At 41.9% G+C, this 26220-nt stretch overlaps 1 protein-coding gene across 1 annotated transcript in view; it reads right to left on the bottom strand.

Moving 5' to 3' along the window:
- Window positions 1–19669, bottom strand: part of LAMB1 (laminin subunit beta 1) — a 92645-nt gene extending 72976 nt beyond the window's left edge. The window contains exons 1-6 of the mRNA XM_049783834.1: window positions 19636–19669; window positions 18412–18587; window positions 15105–15240; window positions 12066–12139; window positions 3217–3405; window positions 2829–2892 (exon numbers count right to left, since the gene is read on the bottom strand). Coding sequence (XP_049639791.1) covers window positions 2829–2892; window positions 3217–3405; window positions 12066–12139; window positions 15105–15240; window positions 18412–18587; window positions 19636–19666 — 670 coding nt within the window. The 5' untranslated portion in view covers window positions 19667–19669. The remainder of the gene's footprint in view (window positions 1–2828; window positions 2893–3216; window positions 3406–12065; window positions 12140–15104; window positions 15241–18411; window positions 18588–19635) is intronic.
- Window positions 19670–26220: the final 6551 nt, after the last annotated feature.

The raw sequence follows: 26220 nt of genomic DNA on the forward strand, positions 1-26220 counted from the left end.
GCTCTTTTATAAAATCCAAAACTAAACAGAGGAACCGTGGTACTACTGAGCTGAATGGAATTTGTGAATTCCATTTCCTCCTGCACAAATGTTCCTGCATAGAATGAACACAAACGCCTATTGACAAGAGGCCAAACAACGAACTTGAAGAGCAGTTGGAGAAACCCTTGAACTGATCTTTGTGGAAGCCCTCAGAAGAGCAAATAGGCTCTTCTGCTCTCCTCTGCCATTCTGGAACAACCACCAAGCCTCCTACTGACTACTGTTCTAAGAGGCAAAATCACTTTTGAAGTGAGTCTCGAGGTCTCAACAATGAGAACAACTAAAGAAATTTTTTTTTCTTTATCACAAGTGTATCAAAAGCATACATAGCCAAAATGGATGCTTCTTTTATGCAAAAATATTTTTTCTGATGACCTCTAACAATAAAAATTGAGAATTAAAATACACATTCTCCAACAACCACAAATTTCACCAAAAAGGGAGCAGATTGTGAGTTCTTTCAGGAACTCAAGAGGTATCATGGGGGATGGAGAGCTAGTACAGTGATAAGGTGTTTGTCTTGCATGCAGCCGATTCAGGATGGACAGTGTTTCGAATCCCGGCATCCCATATGGTCTTCTGTGCCTGTCAGAGGCGATTTCTGAGCACAGAGCCAGGAGTAACCCCTGAGGACCACCAGAAACCCAAAAACAAAACAAACAAAAAAAAGAGGTATCAGTCAGTCATGGAGCCATTTCTCCCAAGTATTTGGAGACTAGGAAGGGCAGGCCTTTCCTCACAGGTCAGAGAGGAATGGCTCAGAGCTGGATGTACCATTAAATATTTAATTTACAATAGAATGAATGAGCATATTCTAGGCCAGAAACAACCTGGGTCTCATGTAAAATTAATTTAAGGGAGGAAATAACACTTTTCTGGCCATGATTCCTGGATGTCTTCCATTCTACCCTTACATGCTTCAAGCTGGAAGTTCATGGGACCTCTGTTTACAAAGAGGGCTGTGCACAGCTGGGAAGGATCACCAAGAAGGAGCCCTGCTTCAGCTCAACTGCTTGTTAATTAGGGTAGGAGAGCATGTCCAGGTCTACACAGACTTAAGCCCCAGCAACATTAACAATAGTCATGGCAGCAGCTTCAGTTTATCAAAGGTTTCCTATATGGCAGGCACTTTAGTGGGTTTTTCATAGACATTGACTCATTTCTTGCCATAATAACCCAAAGGTCATTATTACTATTAGAAAAGCATAATTGTTGAATGCTAAAAAGCAATCTGAATTGAGAATTCAAACACGTGGACTCTAGACTTGACTGACAATAAAAAGCTGTATCTTTTTATACATGTTATTCCAACTCTGAGCCTCAATTTACTCGTTTTTTTTTTTTTTAAGAAAATATACAGCTTTCACCTTATTAACTATATTGGACATGGCTAAGACTTCTTGTTTTCCTCTAATACTTCTATTCTCATCATGACAATACAAGTCCCAGTCAAGAATTCCAGAAAGCACAGGTCACTTAGCTAGAAAACTATCTCCTTTAGCAATAATTTTAACTAAAAGGATGTACATGGAGTAATCGAAAACTTTTGTTTCTTGCCCTTTACTTACTCCCTTCCTAACTCTGGATTAAGGTCTTGGTGACATTGATCAACCTCTTGTGAATAAAGATTCTAGGGCAGAAAGAAATTGAAAACTTGAGAGACGAGATTAGAAATAGGAAATTTACAAATATAAATAGTAGATACTCAGTTAAATTTTAATTACAGGGAAAAAAGAAGTCTTTGTTTTTTTTTTTAGTTAAGAATATCCAAAATTTGGACTTGGAGCAACACCACTTGTCTTAAACATGGCCAATCATCGTTCAATCCCCAGCATCCTATAGTCCACTGAGCACTGCCAGGAATAATTCTTGAAACCTCTGAGCATTGTTTGATGTGTCCCTCTCCCAAAATAATGTCCAAAATCACATGAACCATGGTTATACTAACCATACATTTTGAAGACATATTTATATTAGTCACAAATATTACATGGAATACATTTACATTAAAAAAAAACAGTTTGGGGCCAGAGCAGTGGCGCAAGCGGTAAGGCATCTGCCTTGCCCACTGTGCCCCTAAACCGGGGGCGATTTCTGAGCGCATAGCCAGGACTAACCCCTGAGTGTTACTGGGTGTGGCCCAAAACAAAAAACAAACAACCAAACAACCAAACAAAAAAAAACAGTTAACCCACAGTTGAAATGTATTTACCTGATAAGCCTACCTCTGGCAACTTAAATCCCTCAGGGTGATTACAGATTTCTTCCCTTTTTTGTGTTATACCCAATAGTGCTCAGGACTCACTCCTGGAGAGGCTCATGGAACCATGTGGAATGCTGGGGATTAAAGCTGGGTCACCCTAGTGCAAGGGTGCCCAGTAGTAATATCTGCTATACTATTTCTACCACTTGAAAAATTTAATTCTATCTTACTTGAGTAACTTACTCAATACAGTACTGAAGTCACTATATTTTGGGAGACACTTTATTACAATCGCTTACTGAGCAATCATATAAATAAGTCAATGTGGTCAACATAATTGTTTGATGTCATAGAGACATAAATCTTTTATCCTTTCAATATGCTCCCCATCAGATAATTACTTCTGATTTCAAGAGTTTCTATAGGGTATTAAAGAGAAAAGAGGAAAATGAAGTGGGAAAAGAAAAAAGTGAATATTCTCTAAATGAGAATATTTAGATCTGAGTTATCAGGAGTCAGATATGAGTTTTTCTATGATTGTTGTTTTACACCAAAGCTTATATCTATTTGAAAACAAGCTTACTCTGTATCCTTGGGCTATAAGGATCTTCTATTTTGAAGGCAGGGTCTAAAACACGAAATATCACCTAAAAGAGAATAAGATTTAGTATATATTATATATAAGAGTTTAAGTATAGGGGCCGGAGAGATAGCATGGAGGTAAGGTGTTTGCCTTTCATGCAGGAGGCCATCAGTTCGAATCCCGGCACCCCATATGGTCCCCTGTGCCTGCCAGGAGCAATTTCTGAGCCTGGAGCCAGGAATAACCCCTGAGCACTGCCGGGTGTGACCCAATAACCAAAAAAAAAAAAAAAAAGAATTTAAGTATAATGCAGAACTGTCACTTTTGCATTGACCAAAGAGTAGATTTGCAAATAGATTGTAAAAATGAAAAAACCATAAAAACATACCTCTCCTTCCGTTGAGGGCTCAATATCAGAATATCGGGAATCACAAATTATATCATCGACTTTTTTCATAGGTCCAGTTGAAATGCCTGGAAATGAGCTCTCACAGTCATAGGCAAAATATCTGTACACACCCCAGGTGGTCCCAAAGTCAGATGATCGTTCAATCAGCATAGCAGCAGGGCGGAATGTCTAAAGAAAGGGAAAAAAGGCTCATTTGGTATTTCCTATTGGTAATATATAGGTTGTCTGTTTGTTTTCCTATAGTTTCAAATGAAAATATCAATCAAACCTGGAACACAAACCCTGAGCACATATGGCTAGTATTTCAAATTGAGCCTGGATTTCAAATACATTCATTTTGCTCCATGAAAATTCTTCTTGCAAGGAAAATATCTAGTCTCTAAAGTTTGTTAATTCTCCCATCCTATCAGAGATTATAAGTTGTTATAATCAATTATAAGCAAGCCTAATAGTATACAAGTTTTGGCCTAGTAATTATGTTCATTATATATCAGTCAATATATGATTGGTTGATTCCTTCACTGGTTCATTTAATTATTCATTAGATATGTAATGGCTGGGGCCGAAGAGATAGCATGGAGATAGGGTGTTTGCCTTGCATGCAGAAGGACAGTGGTTTGAATCCTGGCATTCCATATGGTCCCCCTTGCCTGCCGGGGTTGTTTCCTAAGCGCAGAGCCAGGAGTAACCCCTGAGCAGAGCCGGGTGTGACTCAAAGATATGTAATGGCTGAAGATGGTCCAGTGAAGTAAGGACATGGCTAGAAATAATTTACAATAGAGTACGTTAAATACATGAATACAGTAGAATCACAAGTGTGTTTTGGGGGGGAAAAGAAGAAGAAAATTCCCCCAAGAATCTGGAAAATTTCATAGTTCCACTCTCAATAGATAGCCCCAGAGAACTAGAAGCAGGGACTCAGATACATCTCTGTACATGAATGTTTATAGCTGCTTCATGCATGAAAACTAAAATGTGGAAAAATCCTACTGTCCAGCAACAGATGAATAGGTAATCAAAATGTAGATTCATAATGTGTATTGTTCAATTACTCAAAGAAAAAGTAAGTAGGTTGTAGCATTTCCACAAGATGAACCCGAAGAATATTATACTCAGTGAAATACACAGATATATAAAATATAGTAAATATTGTATGTTCCATTTAAATAAAACATATATCTATCTTTTTATATTTACAAAAAGTATATCAGAGATTAGCAGGGCTGAAGTAAAGGGGCAATGAGGAGCTATTGTTTACAGGACACAGAGTTTCTATTAGGGTGATGAAAAAGAATATTTTCAGAATAGACAGTGATGATGGTTTCAACTGTTGTGAATATACCTATTGAATAAACTGGATTGCATGCTTAGAAATAATTTAACTGACTATCAAAACACAAGAAGTTAGCAATGTCTCATAGAAGAGATAGCATCATCCTTTAAGTACTTTTCAGTAGAAGGGTGGAGCAGATCACCGGTTCATTTAATGTTTTCCATTGGTAAGCAGATAGAACAGTTGGTTGGCTCATAGCAATAAGGAATTTGCTTGATATATTAAAAAGCTTATTAGCATGCAATTTAAAAGGAAAATAAAAATTTGAAATGAATAGTAAAAAACAATCAAGATTGTATTTTAGAAAAACCTTTGTTGAAACATTCTGAACACAGGAAAAAACAAGAGTCCATGGAACCAAGTAATAGTTAATAAGGCATTAACTTGAACAATTATAGCCTGGATCAAGAGAAAGGGATGGAAATGACTTCTCTGAAAATTTAGTGAAAGTAAAATACGAATGGATGACCAGTTGTATTGAAACCCAGATGACCAACTGGATTTAAGTGGAAAGGGAGGAAGCTGCAGCTGAGTTTAGGGAGCTGGGGGAGGAGAGGACTGTGTAAATAATAACCTGACACAGAATAGAAATGAAGGCATTTAGTTTTGGACTAGAGTTTGCACATGGAGATATCTTTGGACACAGGGAAATAGCATCCTGGCCTATAGCTAGGAGAGTGAGTCTAAAACCTGACTTTGGAGAAATGCACACACCCAGTATCTGAAACCTCCAAGTATGTTATGCTATGCCCCCCCCAATGGGCAAAGGGCAATATAATGAGTCGAGATCAGTGCTCCAAAAAAAAAAACCATCAATAGAGGAACAGAGGATTTTGATAGAATTGCTCTGACTTTTTAAAAATTTCCTAACTTGCTACCTTTATTTGCCCAAGAAAAATTTATGTAATATGTTATATGAATCAAACATTTATTGATAATAAATCATGCATTTATTTTAAAACAAAATTTCCGTGGTCCTCACACCTCAGTGACATTCAGGTCCCATCTAGATTCATGACTCAAAGTTTAAGAAGAAAAGTGTATAGAGGAGCCAGAACGATAGCACAGTGGTAGAGCATTTGCCTTGCACGCAGCTGCGCAGGACGGACCTGGGTTCAATCACCTGGCATCCTAAATGGCCCCCTGAGCCAGGAGCAACTTCTGAGTGCATAGCCAGGAGTAATCCCTGAGTGTCACAGGGTGTGGCCTCAAAACAAAACAAAAAAAAAAGTGTATAGAGAAAGAATAGTATGGGACCAGGGACATGAATTGCTTTATTTTATTTTATCTTCTGTGAGGTCCTCCCCAAATTTTTCATTGAAAACCTAGACCCACACACCTCCAAATGTGACTATATGTGGAGACAGGGTCTTTTACAAGGTAAGTAAAAACTAAATAAGGTTACTTGAGTAGGTGATAAGTCAATCAGACTTGGGTCTTTACAAGAAAAATAAAAAAGCAGATGCCCTGAGAAATAACACTATAGGAACACATGGGAGGAAGAAAAGAAAAAACTCCCAGAAGAAATCAAAACTATGGGGGGCGGGTGTTGGAGTGATAGCACAGCAGTTTGCCTTGCATGTGGAAACCCAGGACTAAGCTGAGTTCGATTCCCGGCATCCCATATGTCCTATATGTCCCGAGCCTGCCAGGAGCAATTTCTGAGTGCAGAACCAGAAGTAACCAGAAGTTGCCAGGTGTGGCCCCCCAAAAAACAAAAAACAAAACAAAACAAAAAGCTACTGATACCCTGACTTTAATTTCTAGTTTCCAGAGCTGTAGGAAAATGCATTCTGTCATTGAAGTTACCTCTTTCAATTGCACAGCAGCTTCTAGCAAATAAATACACCATCACAGATAGACACCGAGGCTCAGACATATTAGCTCATTTGCTCCAGGGAGAGCTTAGATGAAAATCCAAGTAAATTAAGGCAAAATCCATCTTACTTTTGCTTTTAAAAATTTTTATTATAACTCTGTGATTTGCCAAGTTGTTCATAATACAACTGGTTTTTGCCATTAAACGTTCAAACACCAATTCAATCACCAGTATGGCCTTTCCTCTTACCAGTGTCCCATTCCTGCCCATCACCCTACCCTGCCTCCGTACAAGCACAAATTTACCTCATATTGTTTGTTAAAACAGGAAGGCAAATGAAATTACCAAAACTTAGATCTACAAGAATCAATTTGAAACAATTGCTATATCTCTTCATGGTGTAAAACCCGTCTTTCTAACTAGCAAAAGACATTGAGAAATGCTAAAAAAAAAAAAGGGTAACAGAGAAAATAATAAGAAAATCTTAGAAATGGAGATGAACAGAGATTTAGAAGAGCATGTGAACAGAGTCAATTAAGAAATAAAATATGGGGGCCGGAGAGATAGCACAGCGGCGTTTGCCTTGCAAGCAGCCAACCCAGGACCTAAGGTGGTTGGTTTGAATCCCGGTGTCCCATATGGTCCCCCGTGCCTGCCAGGAGCTATTTCTGATAGCCAGGCATAACCCCTGAGCACCGCCGGGTGTGGCCCTAAAACCAAAAAAAAAAAAAAAAAAAAAAAAGAAATAAAATATGGGGGCCAGAGAAATAGCATGGAGGTAAGGCCATTTGCCTTGCATGCAGAAGGACAGTGGTTCTAATCCTGGCATCCCACATGATTCCCTGAGCTTACCAGGGACGATTTCTGAGCGTAGAGCCAGGAGTAACCCCTGAGCACTGCCGGGTGTGACCCAAAAATACAAAAAAAAAAAAAAAAAAATCAAAAAAAAAAGTTCCCATATGAAAACAATTCCTAGGGCTGGAGAGACAGTACAGAGGTTAAGGCACTTGCCTTGTAGAGCCAGGAATAACCCTTGAGCACTGCCGGATATGAGCCATAAACCAAAAAAATAAAAAATAAAAAAAAAATAAAATATGGAACAGAACGAGCACCCGAGCATCAAAAACAGGCAAGATTTTCAATCACAGGGTAAGTGAATTTAGGGAAATGGAGTCATAACATTGAATAACAAGCAAACCTGGCAACAGAACTCTTGTAAAAGTACTCGATAATTGGGGCTGGAGAGATAGCATGGAGGTAAGGTGTTTGCCTTTCATGCAGAAGGTCATTGGTTCGAATCCCGGCATCCCATGTGGTCCCCCGAGCCTGCCAGGAGCGATTTCTGAGTGTGGAGACAGGAGTGACCCCTGAGTGCTGCTGGGTGTGACCCCAAAACCAAACAAACAAAAAAGTACTCAATAATTAAACCCAATGTCTGACAGAAATGTGGAGTAAAAGCTAATGATTACTCAGTACAAGACCAGATCCCCTTTTGCCTACCTCAATATTCCTTATGATCTAGTTCACTAATGAACAGATATTTTAAAAAAAAAGTGAAAATTGTACTTTGACTTATATACTTATTCATTGTCAGGTTCTCATTATTTTTTTCTTCTTCAGGAATATTAAAAAAAAATCACACTATAATCAATTCAAGAGTATCAAAGAATTCATAATGATTGTGTTTTGCAAAACCCAATCACCAACTGAACCAGGGAAAACTCCCCATGACTTTGGGCTGCAGGTTGGTGACCACTGGCAAGAGTATACTCTGATGTCTATGTCTCAAGAGAACAGAGAGAAAAGAGCCCGCAGATAGTTCTGACTGTACTTCCATCTTTCTCCCATCTGAAAACTTCTGGGTTCTCATGGCTCATTGACAAGTCATTTAATTTCCTGTGGATTTAAGAAACTACTAGAAACTAGAAACACACATTTACCCACACAACGGGAAGTCTTTCCATGCTATTTGCTCAGTCATCAGTCTTCTCAAGCTTCACATTTACTGCACAGATGCTTCTGTAAATAAGGGAGCTTTGGAGTTGGAAACATCTGTCTATGTGCAGAAGCATATTGTGTATATTGTACATAAATTTTGCTAGCTTAAAGAAAAGGGGCCGGAGAGATAGTATGGAGGTAGGGCATTTGCCTTGCATTTAGAAGGACAGTGGTTCAAATCCCGGCATCCCATATGGTCCCCTGAGCCTGCCAGGAGCAATTTCTGAGCGTAGAGCCAGAAGTAACCCCTGAGCACTGTGATCAGTGTCACACACTGCGGGTGTGACCCAAAAACCAAAAAAATAAAATAAAATAAAAAGAAAGAAAAAGAAAGAAAAGAAAAGCCAATATACTATTTATCATCCATTTCCATGGGTTTAAAGCACAGAAAATAATGGATATGAACATTCTTTTCATCCACATATCCTTTTTCACTATTAATGGCAGTATTATCCCCTTCCTGGTTACTCAGCTGGATAGCTAAGTAATCTTTGACTTATCCCTTTTCTTACAATTCCATTGTTTTTCCTCTTTTTTTTCTTTCAGTCATAATTTAACCTTTTAATCTAAAGGGTGCAACTGACTCTCTTAGAAATCAAGGGCTTATAGCGAGAGAGGGAGAGAGAGAGAGCGCGCGAGAGAGAGCGAGAGTGAGCGAGTGAGCGAGAGAGAGAGAGAGAGAGAGAGAGAGAGAGAGAGAGAGAGAGAGAGAGAGAGAGAGAGAGAGAGAAGAGTTTGGTAGGGCCCTTTCCTTGCACCTGGCACATCTGGGTTTGATCTCTGGCATCCCTCTGGTCCATGAGTACTGCCAAGAGTGATTTCTGAGAGTAGAGCAAGAGAAACTTGAGCATCCTGGTTGTGGCCTAAACAAGCAAAAACCCAGGGCTTTCCCTCAACAATGACTCTCAAAGGTAATAGTAGTAGTAGTAGTAGTAGTAGTAGTAGTAGTAGTAGTAGTAGTAGTAGTAGTAGCAGCAGCAGCAGCAGCAGCAGCAGCAGCAGCAGCAGCAGCAGCAGAGGGTGATATTTTGATAAATATGGCATCCAGGAGATTTATGTGACTTGAAAAGACACTTCCCAAGAGATACTGTCAGGATACCCCGGGTTGCAGAAAATCCCTCCTTGATGAGTCATAGACAGCTTCTACATTAACACAATACTCTGACATCAGCTCTCCATGAACACTGACCCCCTCCCAAAAGAGCCTGATTTCTTATGTTCACATTGGTTAATCTTCTTGGACTCCCAATTTAAAACACAGATCTCATTTTCTGTCTGTACTGCTTCCTACTTCCTAAAAAATCCACTTCGCACCAAAGAGACAAGGGATTTCTCACTATAATCATACTTCCCCCTTTTCCTTCACAGCTTCAAGATCCAGGAAGATAAAAAGTCAGGTCAGAGCAAACCCAGCTGGAACCATCCTATTATAAAAACTTAGCTCTCGGGGCCAGCGAGGTGAAGCTAGAGGTAAGATGTCTGCCTTGCAAGCGCTAGCCAAGGATCAGGACCGCGGTTCGATCCCCCTGTGTCCCATATGGTCCCCCCAAGCCAGGGGCAATTTCTAAACGCTTAGCCAGAAGTAATCCCTGAGCATCAAATGGGTGTGGCCCGAAAAACCAAAAAAATCCTTAGCTCTCAGACTTGCCAAGAATTGCTTTCCTCCCACCTCTTCATACTGACATCCTGTTCATTCTTCTAGGCCTAGGCCAAGGGTACTCCCATCCTTGCATAATGAAGCTTTCTTTTTTTGACAGTTCGTACATCCTTACAAATAATCTGGTCTATATCTTTCTCTTCTAGAAGACTGACACTCTACAGAGCTGTAATTTTTATAAGATTTTATAAAATTTCAGATAGGGCATTTACATAGAAACCAAAACACAAAAAACTCATCAATTATTCTACTGTAAACATCAGCATTCATAAAATGATGACGTTTCGATTATATGCACAGTCAGGAGTAATCCTTATTCCCAGAGCAGAGGAGTAAGTCATACAACCCCATGTTGTATTATTACTCTCTCCATTTTACCACTGAGAAAGCCCAAACTCTAAATATATCCTACAGTAAAGAGGATGCTAGGAATTGATACCCAACCCCATGATATTACTTTACACAGGAGCTAGAAGTCAAAGGATAGGTTTTATCTATGGGTATGACAAGTTATACTCAATTTCTCATGTCCTAGGTTCAATTCCCACTTCCACTGTTTGACCTGAGTACTCATGCAGAATTTCATCTTTGACCCATTGTATTCACTTGAATGAATATTCAACTCCATAAGGACATTTTTTGGGGGGTTCACATCTAGCAGTGTTCAGGGGTTACTCCTGGCTCTGAGCTCTGTAATTGCTCCTGACAGGCTAAGGGGACCATATGGGATGCTGAGATTTGAACCATCATTCGTCCTGGGTTGGCTGCATGTAAGGCAAATGCCCTACTGCTGTGCTTTCTCTCCGGCCCCTCCAAAACGACTTTTGTATACAAATAAACACAGAATTACACATGCATGCAGATAGATTCCCTTCGCAAGTGGAAAAATTAGAAAAAATAATATTGACAGACAATTTTGAGTACAGTGAGGTATCATCTAATGTGAAGAAACATCGCGAAGCATGACTGAATTTCATTTCCAATCAGTAAGGTGAGTGCATGATCAATGGAAGGACAATGGTTAAGTAATAGAATAAGAGAAAAACCTCCCAGCCCTCTCAGGATATCAAGTGTCACAGTGTAAACTTTGCTCTCCTGTACTCATAGCACATTCCCAGAGAAGGGCCAGGGACTAGAGATAAAGGGCTCAGCCATGGGAATGAGCAGCCCAAGGTCAGCCTCCCTCTCACCTTCTGACTTACTTCCATGCCCACCCATGCTTCCCACCTCCCAGGTTTCAGTAGTGGACATGAGCAGACTTTTATGACTGCCAGTCCTTATGGTAAAATCAGAAAGTGGCACCTTTCTGAACTTGAGAGCATAGAGAGAAAGCCCCCAACTCCAACTAAAAAATATGCAAAAATGATTTCAATCTGAGAAGTAATAAGTAAATTATGGGTTTTATGTGCTCTAACATGTACTTTAAGCCCTGGGAAGTCTGTCATTTCCAGGCAGCTGCTTAAGAAGAAACAAAGGGACTTTGTAAAGAGACATTCCCTAGTCCTGGGGTCATTTTACATCTCTAAAAGACAGAGGATGAGAAAAAAAATCCACATTTAAGTAGGCATACATATTTCTTAAGGAACTATAAAACTCTTTCCACAAATTTTGCAAAACCTTGAAAACCAAGGACAATACATTTCCTTTCAGTTACCAAAAGCAACTTTAAAACATAAACACGGGGGGATCAGGGATTTACTCTCCAGATGTTTTATTGTGGTTTGGGAGAGAGTCAAAGCTGCCTCTCTCCCACAGGGAAATAAAAAAGATACCTAATTAAAAGTTTACAGTTGAATTACTTCAGAATAGTGGTTCTTTCTGCTTATTGTTGTGAAGATAAGCTTATTTGTTAAGTGCTGTTATTTGGTGCTTATGTTTTTTTTGAAGATCTTCAATTATCCCAATTTATGGCAACAATAATATTTTAAGTTCTTACTGACGCCAACTCACAGCATTCATTTTGAAAAGGAATTACACAGAGCTCTCCCATTTCACTTGGGAGAAAGTTATGGCTGCCTTACCTTGAAAGTCATTATGAGATGAGTAAAATGGAACTCAGCTTCCAAGTCCAGTTGGATAGTTACATTTTCCACACCTACAGATGAACAACAACCAAAGGGAATAGTTAGGTGGACACAGGCACTTTGAGTTGACCAAAAGAATGAGTGAGTTGGAGCAGTTGAAGCTTCTTTCCTTAAATTGTCTTTATGCTCCTCCACATAAAATTCTCCCTGCATCCCATTTCACTCAGAGGCTAAAGTGAACAACAAAGTGCTTGATTCAGGTAAAAAGCACAAATCAGAATCATTCCTTCATTTTCTGTAAATTTCTCTAGAGTTCCACATATGGAACCTGAATACTGGAATAACCTAGAAAGTCTCTAGCTGCTGTCAAGACCTTTGCTAAGGGAAAGTGAATCATCTTCCCAATCCTCTAAGCCCAGGGGCTCTCAAAGGGGAGAGCAGGGCACTTCCTGTGCACTGGAGAGATTCAGCTTCCCTCTGAAGCCCAGGGACACAATCCTCCTCCAGCAGAAACACAAATAGTCCTTTCTCTGCAGCAGCAAAGAAAATAAATAAGAGTCTACACACATGTTAGTTATAGAAATGTGCAACCCTGGTGGGGAAGCCTTTGGATGCATTTCCACAATTGAAAAAACAATGCACCAAAGAAACAAAAAGAATTGCTCAAATAAATAAACAGGTCTAGAACTAACATCTTCCCTTTCAGGGGAAGGCAGAACAAACAAAGGAGCCTTTGCAACATGCCCCAAGGGTCATTAGTGTCCCCTCTTCACCTCCACCCTACCCCCAACCCATCTTAAGAAACTAAAAAGGCCAATGGAATTCTAGGAGCAGGGAGCACCTCCTTGCAGGGTTCCTACACCCTTCAAAGCCTGCCTCTAAATTTACAGAGACATTTACAATTTCTCTTAAGAGCACTTTTGGGGATCCATCATCCAAGGAGAAGAGGACAGGAATGTGCCATAATAAATAACATCACAGTCTACTGTATTTTCAGGAAAGCGGTAGGACCTTTGGAATAAACTCTCAGTCTGGAAACCAGCCAAATCATTGGAGGAGTTGGGGGAAAATAGTCACTGGAACGGATATGAGTTAGTTGGAATGCTAAAGAAAAACATTATCATCAAACTAACTTTATCTAATGCTCTTAAAAGAACTGTATACTAAACATACTCTGGACATTTGTGTATATGTGAAATATTAGGTAAGCAGCCACATATCCTCTACTTGCCCAAGCTTTTAAAAACTTGCACAATTTCTTCAAAATTAAAAAGTAATGAGAAAGAATAAAAAGCAAATGAGACTAGTATCCTTCTGTAACATAAGAACCCATACTGCCACCTAAACACATTCCACCAATGACATATTGTTTTAGATTTATACAATTGTAGTTGTTTTATTATGGGGAGAAAAATCCACAAAGCAAAGCATCATGAACATTCTTCTAGGATGTATTTGATTTCCATCATCGTAAGAATAAATTAAGAGTAACAGCATCTCTAAACCTATTTCTGTGGATGAACACTGGTAATGTCTTCTGCCAAGTGAGGAGCAACATGAACAAAACACACAAAGTAGCTAATAACACATTTATTAGGAATGTATTTAATTGTGAAATTATCAGACAACAAAGAGATAGGTTTTATAACAATAGGTCTGACTTCCTAATGACTAAATTCTACCAGTCTAATCTCATCTAATCTCTGGCAGCTGAATGACAGACAACTCCAGTCTGTTTGAAAATCCCTTCTTATTTTTGCTATTTAGCTTCTCTTACCTCACAAATTCGAAGTTGTAAAAAGTGATTAATTCCTGATGGACCAAGAAAACCTTTCCTCTAGAGCTACATCAGTGATAAACTATTCTACTGCCCATTGCCAAAGATGGGAATAAATTGAGTCCTAATATCAAGGCATTCTTCTTCAAAGATACTTTTTCTGTCCCATGTCCCAGTCAGAATATGTTCCAGATCCTGGTCATTACAAGCTCTATGGTACTGCAGAAATGGTCTATAAACCAATACAGATTTAAAGAAATTTCTCTTTCACAATAAACTATCAACCAAGATAATTTCCTTAAGAATATATAAGCTTTAAATTGGTGAGTATTTTCAGAAGTTGTCTATCTCAATGTGATAATCAAAGAATTTCCAAGTCCAAGAAATAGCCAATTCCTCCAAAAAACTCATCATTCTTTTACAATCATTTGTAGCTTCAAAGGCAATGGCAAAGAGCCTTTTTCTTTACATAATGATAAAGGACTACAAGCATGCAAAAGCTTATCAGGCTGAAGGACACATAATAAAGAAATTCAGTATATTCATCCCTCCATGATATGGCTTAGGTGCACTTCTTTCCTCAAAGAGGAAAAAAGGAGCTAATGTTATAACAAACACAGTGACTCTTCACTTCCTGAATTTCAGCTTTCAAGTTTGAAACAAAAGCAGAACTAATTTGGGCTTAATTTCACAAGCGATAGTAAATCACATTGGGTGAATTTATTAAACTAAGACTAATACAAAATATTAATGGTTCTTCTCCATGTTGATATTCTCTGATGTAAGTATGTCGAGTGGCTAGTTATGTACTGCTATTACATTTCTCTAGAAAGGTGAAAGGGCGGATTGTGTAGTGATTCTGCCCTTTCATTAGGAGTTGATCAAAATGAAAGATATTATACTTTGTATAAAATCAGAACCTCGGAAAAACCAGGGCTTCCTATGCCCTTCCACAAGGCTGCTCCCAACATGTATACACATGTCCCAAAGAAACCCCCTCCCCCCCCCAACACACAGGATAAAACTATGCAATCTTCCTTCAGTCTAGCATGAAAGACTGCTTTCTTCTAGAAATACATGTTTTAGAAAGAAGGATCAGATTTTACCAGGACAAGTTAGCACTTCTGACAGTAATCATTCAAAGGCCATAATTACAGCACAGAGAAACCAATTGCAATTACAAATACCCAAGAGTCTGAAAACCCCTTTGAGGTGGCCAGTTATACTCCATAGAACTTGTTCCCATACCAATCACATACCATTTTCAGATTGCCACCAAATCTTTAGGCGGTTTGGAGCAAATGTAGTGACCACATTTTCAATGAGATGACTTTCGGGATTGAGTGTTTCATGATAAGGATCTTGTGAATTGCATATGAAGCATTTTTTGTCCTCCTGAAAGTAAAGTTAGTTTCATGAGTGTAGGAGGCAATCTTTTACATACACACACACACACACACACACACATGAACACACACATGCACACACACACACACAAACTCTTACACAGAAAACAAAACACAATCAAGCCCATAAACCAAAAATCAGATCTACTTGTTTCAAGAGAATTGAATGTGTCAAAATCATTTAAATGGCATGTCACATGCTTTTGACTTTTTAACTTATTGAATATGAAATGCTCCTGAAAATGTACTCCTCTCTTGCAAATTCAAAGTTAAAAATAAAAGGAAGCATTGTTTCCAGAGCTACTAATTTAGTCAAAATGAAATTTCTGGCTTAAGCCTTAATCTCAATAAATAGCTAGAGAAGCTTACTCTTCATGTAAAATGCAGAAGAGGCATTAGAGAATTTTTGCTGACATAAAGCAAACTAAAAGTCAAAGGAAAAAAAGATAATTCATTTGGCCTGGTTTTCTAAGATCTACATGAGGCAGAAGTATTAGATACTTCTACAGCTTGGAAAAGACAGAACAATAGCTCTTAACCTTTATTTTGCCTTTGTGAATCAGAAGTAGCTATTAGCAGCTAATCTACAATGTACACAGATTATCTGGGGAAAGGGCATGAGGCTGAGAGTTCGTTATGTGGATGTACTAGAGATTAGGGCCAACTTAAAGAAAGGATGGCCAGAGCAGTGGTGCAAGCGGTAAGGCTTCTGCCTTACCCGCACTAGCCTAGGACAGACCATGGTTCGATCCCCCAGAGTCCCATGTGGCCCCCCAAGCCAGGAGCGATTTCTGAGCACATAGCCAAGAGTAACCCCTGAGCGTCACCAGGTTTGCCCACCCCCCAAAAAAAAGAACACTAAAATGAATCTGAACTAAAAAATATGGTATTAAACTATTAAGCCTTAGAGTAACCATAATCAATGTGGTAGTTAAGTCAGGAGTATTCAGAGAACCTTCTTTATCATTCTCTTGGTCAGTGAAGGTGAATCACAAAAACACAACTAAATAGTTCCTTTTCCACACAAAATTTTGCTATGTATATATTTTTTGAAATGTACGTTCAGATTTATGAGTCTGAAAGGTTATGAACACATAAGACTAAAAGAGTGAAGTACATAAATCTTACAACTATTTAAGAGTATTCTTCCTTAAAGAATGAAATCATGAGTCTGGGAGATAATATAAAATTAAGGCACATGTCTTGCATGTAGCCAACCCCCGTTTAAACCTTGGAACCCCTAAACACCATTAGGAATGATCCCCAAGCAGAGCTGGGAGTTTTGCCCAAACACTACTGGGAGTGGCCCAAAATATACCTTCTACCATCCCCAGAATAAAATTAACTGGTGTTATTAATTTAGCTACTAGTTACTAATTCGCTCTTAGTTACTGCCTTCTTTCCCAAGAATTTACAGACAGATAAGATGTACTAACTAAAAAACAGAGACTAGAAAATCAGTGGTACAAATGAGAAACTGGACTAAATACTTGTGCTTCTTGCCTCAAACATTTTCAGACCCAAAATATTTGAGAAAAAGCACAACATGGCCATTCTTTACATTCTGCTGCCTATGAAGAGCACTCAACAACTTGAAGGTTAATCATATAAGAGAGTTTGACTCTAAATGCTTTTAAAACAAATAGTTCAAGTCATTGTGGGTAAAGCTGGTTTTAAGAATCTGGTGATTCATTTACAGGATGTCCTGGCCTCTGAAGTAAATGTTAGCATAATATTTTAGGTTAAATTTACACTCTAATATTGGAAAAGGTAACATCAACTGCCTTCATTAACTTGTAGTCAAGGAAACTAACAATGGGAAACAATTACCAGAACTTGTAAAGAGGGAAAAAGGTTAATTATAGCTTCCCTCCTAATCAGAAGGAAGCAGTCTAGACACCTCTGTGCAAACCTGGAAGCTAATGAGTGGAATCCACTTTACCACATTCTTTCAGTTTAATTTATCAAGTGTCCAGAAAGTGCTCTTTTTACTTTGTAAAAGTGATTACATTTTAAGGTATCTACATTTTAAGGTATTCCACAACACTGTCCTATTCCTAAAGGGTCAGTCTATATTTGGGTGAGCATCCAAAGGAGAAATATGAGCCTGGAACTTTCACCTTCATGGGATCAGCTTACCTCAAAGGTCTCTCTTTTTTTGTGGGGGAACCACACACCCCATGCTGCTCAGGGTTTACGCCTGGCTCTGCACTCAAGGATTAGTCCTGGTAAGATTGGGAGGCCTTATGGAATATTGGGGATTGAACCGAGGTCAGCCACTTGTAAGGCCAGTGATCTCTTTTTTAGACGATTTGTTTGTTGTTATTTAAGTCACACGTGAGAGTGCTATGAGCTATTCTCAACTTTGTGCTGTGTGGTGACGCCCTGTTCTGGAGACTATGTAGTTAGGGTCTCCTTCAAGCAGAAGATGCATCAGCCCATTAGGCTCTTTTGCTACCTAGGGATCTCTCTCTTAAATATCAAGAGAATGGATGCTGATTGTCTTTGATAAAACAAGACCTTGGAAATCTAAAGTTTAGGTGTACTGTTTAGAAACGAATATCCTGAAATTTCATACAGGCCCTCCTCTTCCAGGATACCATGGCAACGAGAGTTTTTAAAAACCAGAAGCATCCCATCCAGATAGGAATGAAGATAGATGGGAACAGCACCATAGGAGGAGAGAGATACTCGTGATTAGAGTGATCTTGCCAAGTGTCTTCCAGTACTAGAATAGCCTTTATCACAGTGAGAGAATTGGGGGGAAACCCAAGATCAATGCTCAGCTTTTAACAAAGTAAATAAAAACAAGGACTTTTATACACACTTCCTAAGAGGAAGGATTAAACAAAAGAACCCCGGATCTTTTTGGAGCCCCTGGGTCAGGGATACCGGGTAGGGGCCAGTTTTCAGCCGGCCCTTTCCATACTGGGGAGGTGGCTCAGAAGCTGCAGGAAATGTTTGGCGGATGCAACTGTGCAAACTGAGATGGGACGAAAGAGTGAGCTACCAGTCTAATTCCGGGACTCCCTGGCTGGCCGCATTTCCTATCTGGAGAATTGGCAGGATGCAGACAAGAGTCCCCCGGGAGTCCGGCCCCTTCAGTCTGCACTGCCATGAGCCGCGCTGAGCTCTCTACTCGGGTTCTCAGCCCTCTCACCTGGAGGTGGCTGACAATACAGTAGGGCTCGGGCTTGTGCAGCCCGCACGTAGAGGTCACCGAGAGCTTCTGCGAGCGGCCGATGAGAAGGTCGCCGGTGGCGGGGTAGCAGCTGCCCTCCGCACAGCCGTAACTGAACTCGGGTTCTTGAGCTCTCACTCCAACCGCGTACAGAGCTGCGGGGAAAGCAAGCAAAAAAGGGAGGTGGTGGGGAGGGAAACAACGGGAGGCAGCAGCAGGGGAGGAAAGGGAATAAGTGGGGGCGGGAACAGATTCCGAAGAAAGCAGAATGCACAGAAAAGAGAAAACAAAGGGGATATAGATGCTCGAGGCGGCCCGGATGCATAGCAGGAGGATGGGGAAAGAAACAGAGACACCTTATCAGTGGGGGGGTCTCCAACACTTCTGTCCTAGGCACTCGGCCCTTGGTGGACCCACCTCCCCCGGAGTGTAAATGGAGACAGGTCAGGTCACGTCGACGTGCCTGGACCTGGGCAGGGAGAAGAAGGGCAGCAAAATGCGCATCCAGCTCACAGCACACGCGCGCTCGGTGGCCACACACTCGCGTGCCCGCGGCAGCTCCTGAGCCTGGGGTGCGATGCGTGTCTAGGCGCGCGGAAACTCAGCCCGGGAGCGCGTGAGTCCGTGCACGCGCCAAGCACCAAGGGCACCTGGAGTGGCATGGGGGACGCCGAGTTCCCCCAGCAAGGGTTTTCCAAAACCCAGTCGTTTTTTGGAGTGGTTCAAGCGCGCGGTGGTTGGGAAGCCGCCGCTCCAATCTTGTTTTCTGGCGCCAGCCCGGGGCAAATGATTAGCGAAAGCCACATGGCCCCCCAACTGGTCTCGAGACGAAGCCTGCGCTTGGCCCGCTCACTTTGCTTGGAAATGGGCTTTGGGTTAGCCCTGCCACCCCCGGGGAGCCTAGCCTCCTGTCGTGGAGATACCTAGTGTGAAAAGATCCCGGGTGCAAGCTGGAAATCCTCAGCCACGGGAGCCCGGGGGGGGGGATCCCCAAGATCTGGGCACAGCCAGAAGATGCGAGGACGGGCATGCCTCGCGCGCCTCTTCATCTCAGCGCACAATTCTCACGCAGTCCCCCCCATCCCGCTTCCCTGGGCTTGCTAGAAGCTGCACCCCATGGTGGGGCAATTCTCCGTACCTACCCCACCCCAGGCACACCCCGCAAACCATCCTCCCCGCCAGCCCTGGGTTCCTCATAATTACCTAAGAAACTGCATGCGAACACCTGCAGCATCCCCGAGTCCATCCTCGCAGCCGTGGGTTCGGGGCCGAGCAGGGACGAGAGGGAGCACGCCCGCCGAGCCCTCCGCACTTTCCCCTGCGTCTTCCTTTCTGGAGAGGTGGAGAGAAGGGGGAAAAGGCAAATGTGGAGAAGGAGCAGAGGGGCCCTTCTAGGTCCCGCAGCTCCCACGGAAGCGGGAGGAGTGAGAACGGGGCGCAGGAGCGGGATCGCGCAGCCACTTGGTGCTCGTACCTCGGGGTGCGAGGGTCCTTGCGGCCGCCGGCAGCCCCCGAGCCCAAAGAAGGGAATTAGAAAGTTTAGCCTTGGGAGGAACCGGGGAGGCGCCTCTGCTCATGCGCACACGCGGAGGGGGCGGGCAGCGGGAGGCCCCAACTGAGGGAGGAGGTGGGGTCCCACCCGCCGGGGGGCGGCTTCTTTTGTTTCGAGGCTGAGTCTGCAGATCGCCGCCGGGGTTGGGGTTTCGGGGGTTGGTTGGTGCGGCTGCTCCGGGTCTCGGGGTGCGCGTCCCGTGCACCCGTGCTCCGGGTGCGCCCAGGGCCAGCGCGTGTAGCCCAGGGGTGGGTGGGGTGCGGTGGGGTGGGGTGGGATGCTTCGGGGCCGGTCTCCCACCTAGGTGTTCGGGGAGCCGAGCCTGGGCGCAGATCGCGACCTACCGCCGACTCGGGCATTGACGTGTGCCAGCCGTGAGTCACGAAAAGGTGCCCAAGGCTACGACTGTGCACGGTGCGCTCGGCGGGGCGAGTGAACCCTGGGTTTGGAAGAGGGTCGACCTGTTGGGTTTGTTCTCGAGGCTGAAACCCGGCGAGTGGGTCTCCTGGCTGTAGGCGAGGCCTGAGAGCATTAAAGACTGCCCTGGGGGGTGCGGGGAGGCAGCAAAGCGCACCTCGCTTCGTTTGCTTTGCGCACATTTTTGCGCAAGCCCCCCAAAACCCTCTGACCCTAGACACCTGGGTAGTCATGGCATGCCAAGTGTGCCATCGGATAATTATTATTATTACTATTATTTCTACGTAGATTCCAAGAGTCGTTGCAATCCACGTTATTTCTCTAAAGACACTATTGTTGGTGACTCCTCCCACCACACCGTGGCATGGTGGTGGAGACTGGACGTCTCTTAAGAGACACACGTTCCCACTCTCCAAACTCTACCGGCCTTCCTGGTGAAAACACTGGGATCTACAACTCTTAGGGTGTGGAAGAATGGCCTGGAAAGATTTTGGGGAGGAGCAGAAAGGAGAAAGTGGCTGGGATTCGATACCGGCCACCCCTTTGGGGTGGGAATTAGCACAATTCTGCTGCCTTAGCAACAGATGGAGCCAAGCTTTGAGCTTTCTTTAGTCCTGGTGTATGCAGAAATGCCCGGAATGAGGGGGTTATGGTTAGTTACAAGTCCAGTCTGATTTTGCTGTGTTTTCTTTTTTTTTAAATCACCCCAGGGAGAAGGGTTTAAGTGCTGGTTGGTCAGTTTTTTAACTCAGCTACAATGAAATAGAGTGCAGGGAAGTTTAATCATTAGACCAGAGAGTATGAGTTTATAAAGATCCTTTCTGCATTGAGGCAGGAGCCTCAGGAATTAATTATTCACCAAATCAGGATTTGGCCTGTTGCATCCAGGGGGAGTTTTTGCACCTGGTGCTCAGGATCCATAGGGCTGGCAGGACAACCCAGAGAGCACCCAGAAAGCAAGTGCTCCCATGAGCATCTAATATTGCTGCGCATGGTCTTTGGAGCTTAATTAAAAGAAAATTAAAAGGCAACTCTTTTCTCCATTTAGAGCTTTTAATGCTCCCAGGTAATTTCTCATTACAGCTTTGCATCCACACAGGTTGCTTCGTTCAGTTTTGGAGTTTCCTAAGACTGGCCTCTGCCTACAGAGCAGTTAAGTGGCTTTGTTTCACTCCTGCTCAGTGTCTTCTTGGGAACTGAGAGTTTGTTCCCCGTCAGCATTCTGTGTCTGCTCTTCTAACCACACCTAACTCTCATGTAAATTTAACCCTAAGCGAGAAAATGAAAAATGTCTGTGCTGGGGTTGTTGGATCATAATGCCTGATGACCACTCCATCATTTGAAGGTGTCTGTTTTCACCCACCTTTACCTTTTGTACTTTGAGAGGTATATACCTTCATGTCACCTGCAATGCTCTTACACACAATCCTGGCCATCTTATATGGAAAATAAGTCTACTTTCAATCTACTTCTTTCTTCCTTTTAACTCCATAGTCAAAATTTCTAGAAGACTAGTCTGCATGTTGTGTTTGGCTTTCTCCTCTGTCCCATTCAGGGCTGGGAAGATCCAGTCTGCATTTTTGTGTCAGACTGTAAAATCATAAAGTCTGACCCTGGTACAGGACAGGACAGATGTTTCTCATTGGCTACCTGCCTGCCCTTCTGTCTATATTGCTGGCTCTCTAATGATGCTATAAATATCCAAATCAGAAAAAAAGTTCTGCACCCTCATCAGCCCTCATCAGAAAAAAGTTCTGCACCCCTGCATTATAACATCACTTCCATCTTCACCATTGTTTTTACTAATTGCCACAAACCTAGTTAGCAAATGTAGTGCACTTTCTCCCAATATTACCTCCTAAAATGTTACTACAAATTCTTCAGATGGTCATATAATCCTTCTGGCTTCCAGAACACAATTCTCTCCAAACTTTTCCCATCCCACTCTGACTTCCACTTCTCTTACCCTTTTCTGGTTTTCGAAACATTGTGTTCCTGAAGATTTTGCCTTCAGCTTCTTTTCCCATGACACACTCAGTCACATTTATGTCTCCACCATTTTTTAAAACTTTATTTATTAATTGATCAATTGATTGGTTTTGGGGCCATTCCCAGTGGTGTTCAGGAGTCACTCCTGGCCCTGCATTCAGAAATCATCCCTGGCAGACTGGGGATCATATGGGATGCCAGGAATCGAACCAGGTCCCTCCCGGGTCTGCCGCATACAAGGCAAACACTCTACCTCTGTGCTATCTCTCTGGCCCCAGTCCCCAGTATTTTGATCTTAGTATCCCCACATCATTTTTTCCAGTCTGCTTGGAATTTTCATCTAATTTCTAACATTCTATATAAGTATGTCTAGTTTGGTGACCCAAAAGTATATGTGGCATGAACTGAACTCATCTCTCTGCTCACCCCTCATAGAATAAAATATATTCTTCTGTTTTTACTTCCAACAACTGACACCATCATCCACCTTTTAGCTTGAGATAAACCTGGAAATATGACTGACTTCATGAGTTGCAAGAGCAAAGAGAGCTTTAATTTAGCACATGAGATTTCTTTCATCAGAAGCAATTTCAAAATGTTGACAATAGCAATCAATGAAACCTGGGGCCCTTCTGAGGCAGGACCCTGTGAATCCTAAATTTATGGATCCAGCCTTGTCTGGGAGTCATGGTAGCCATTCCCCTGTCCTTCAGTTCTTGCAATGCTATTACGAGAGGCACCACCATTTCAACTTTCCTGGAAATGTGTAGATTGCTCCAAGCTCATTGTTCTGCCTAAGTTCATTTTCTTGACATTTGGTCTGAACAGCATAAGAGTTACTTGGCTGGTTTCTGTTTCCAAACTCTTCCCTCAAGTCTAAATTCTATAACATTGCCAGAAAGACTTTCAGGGGCACAACGTTGATCATGGTATTCCTCTGTCCTTGTGTTTCTGAAGTTCCCTGAGTATGACATACATTTCACTGCTTTATTTCTTTATATTACATGGAAGCTCCTTGACTGGTCAATTTAGCCGACTACCTCTGTCTTTGAATCCTTTACTTAAATGGCATCCTCTATTCCCTCTTTTCTTTCTGACTCCCCCCTACCAGCATCTTATGATGCTGGGTCTTACGTTTATGCCCTTCTCTCCCTAATGGACAGCAAAGCAAGAACAAGTGTTGCATAACATTCATTTGTGGAAAAACAATGCCTAATGTGATATGGGACATACTACAGGTACCCAAATGTTTCTTAAATGCAAGTAAAGGCTAGTTATCTCTTTCTCTCTTTCTCTCTCTCCCTCCCTCACTCTCTACTCATAGATAGTTAGATAGAGATAGAGATATTTGCTTTGTTTTGCAGCTATACTCAATGGTGCTCTGGGCTAATCCTAGCTCTGCATTCAGGATCACTCCTGGAGGCTCTAGGGACAGAGGTCAGCTGCATTCCAGGAAAGAACCCTATTCACTATACTATGCTCTGTCTTTAATCTCCATTTTTCCCTAAGCTTTCTTAAATGTTCCCTTCCTATTTAATCTGATTTTCTTGTCAAGGAGAGAGAGAGAGATGACTCCAGACGTGAGTTCATTTTTAGGAATACTTCCAAATTTCATGGCCAATTTTTTTCTTCTCTGTAATAGTTCATCCAACTTCCCCAGTTTTTGAAGCTATTACACTGTAAGAGGAATAAATCACTTTCATCATCAGTACAACCTCTTGCAAATTCATTTCCAATGACAGGACCCACAGATCTTCTTACCTGGCACTGCTCACTTCACCATCAGACATTTCTTGACTGGACATTTATGTAGTGTTTTGGATAGATGGAATTGCAAATTATTGACTGCTCCACTTAAAGAATGGTGACAATTACCTCCCTCTAACATGTTTATTTAGTTTTAAAAGAAAAAAATAACACCCAAAATTGTCTTAGAGATGATCTTCATTAGTCTTAAAATTCTATTGTGTGTCTCATTTTAGATCCTGGCTTGTTAATTATGCAACTTTACAATCTATGCTTTGATTTTTAGGTACTAAACTACTCAGTAACTTAAACACCAATTGTTCTCATTAAAAAAAAAAAAAAAAAAAAGGGGGGCGGGCGGTGGCGCTGGAGGTAAGGTGTCTGCCTTGCCTGCGCTAGCTAGGACGGACCTCGGTTCGATCCCCCGGCGTCCCATATGGTCCCCCAAGAAGCCAGGAGCAACTTCTGAGTGCATAGCCAGGAGTAACCCCTGAGCGTCACAGGGTGTGGCCCAAAAACCAAAAAAAAAAAAAAAAAAAAAAAAAAAAAAAGACATTGTTGTTGGTGGGAGGTAGGCTTAAGGGCCTTATATGTGCCAGGCCTTTGGTTCCATCTGAGGTATTGCTGTGAGTGGACTGACTCTACCACAGCAGAAAAATAATGTAGGTCTTGGGTGTTTCGAAAATTTGGTCTATTTGACAAGATTCAGAATTGAACTGGAAAGTAAGATCAGTGACTAGTAAAATTCAGGACAAATGTCATACTTTAAGCCCTATAAAAAATGTTTTCGGGGGCCGGAGAGATAGCATGGAGGTAAAGTGTTTGCCTTTCATGCAGGAGGTCATCGGTTTGAATCCCGGGGTTCCATATGGTACCCCATGCCTGCCAGGAACAATTTCTGAGCCTGGAGCCAGGAATAACCCCTGACACTGCCGGGTGTGACCCAAAAACCACACAAAAAAGTGTTTTCTAACTTTTTTTTTTTTTTTTTTGGTAACATACAAGGGAATACTTTGTCATTTTGTGTTAAATGTCTTTGTCTACAGGAGTTCTTTAAGGTCGGGGAGTATTTTTTTTTTTTTTTTTTTGGTTTTTGGGCCACACCCAGCGTTGCTCAGGGGTGACTCCTGACTGTCTGCTCAGAAATAGCTCCTGGCAGGCACGGGGGACCATATGGGACACCGGGATTCGAACCAACCACCTTTGGTCCTGGATCGGCTGCTTGCAAGGCAAACGCCACTGTGCTATCTCTCCGGGCCCAGGGAGTGTATTTTATTGGAATTTATATTCTCCTCAAACTGGTGCATTATACATACTCATTATCTACTTGTTGAATAAATAAGTGAGTTTCAATAACCTTTCCTAATAACTGAGAGAGAAAACAGGGGTGTAGTTACTCTTGTGTGGAAGCCATCAGGGCTGAATCAGGAAAGAAACTGTGTCATTATCTGTCTCAGACCAAATAATTGAAACTGCTGACTGGGCTTGCATCGCTCGACATTTCTTCTTCTCTCATTTGGTAATAACAGTTCTAGGATTTGGGAGGTGGGTTGGGGAGAGGATGGTCCTTCCAAATGTTCAGTTTACATAATTTGAATGAAACTAATCTCGCCATGACCTTATCAATTCATGTCCTTCTCTCTCCTCCCAGTAATTAGTTCAAGTTCACCATAAAGAGTTTATGGTGGCATTTGTGGGATTTTTGTGGCATCATTTATATTTCCCCTGGATTATATGACCATTGGCCTGGGCTCAGTAAAGGTGCTTGACACTGGAGCCAATGTAGAAGAAAGAACCAAAAGAAGTAAAAATAGGACAGATGCCCAAGAGTCACTATAAAGAAATATGAACCAACTCAATTTCTATTGTTTTTGCCAATAATCTTTTAAAAATATGTAACACAGGAGAGCTTTAAACTTTTATTATTTATTTCTTTTTTTGGATTATTATTTTTTTTTTGGAGTCACACCCGGCAGTGCTCAGGGGTTCCTCCTGGCTCTACACTCAGAAATCACTCCTGGCAGGCTCTGGGGACAATATGGGATGCCGGGATTTGAACCACCATCCTTCTGCATGCAAGGCAA

Source organism: Suncus etruscus, chromosome 1 (assembly GCF_024139225.1).
Source record: "Suncus etruscus isolate mSunEtr1 chromosome 1, mSunEtr1.pri.cur, whole genome shotgun sequence".
Taxonomy (NCBI): domain Eukaryota; kingdom Metazoa; phylum Chordata; class Mammalia; order Eulipotyphla; family Soricidae; genus Suncus; species Suncus etruscus.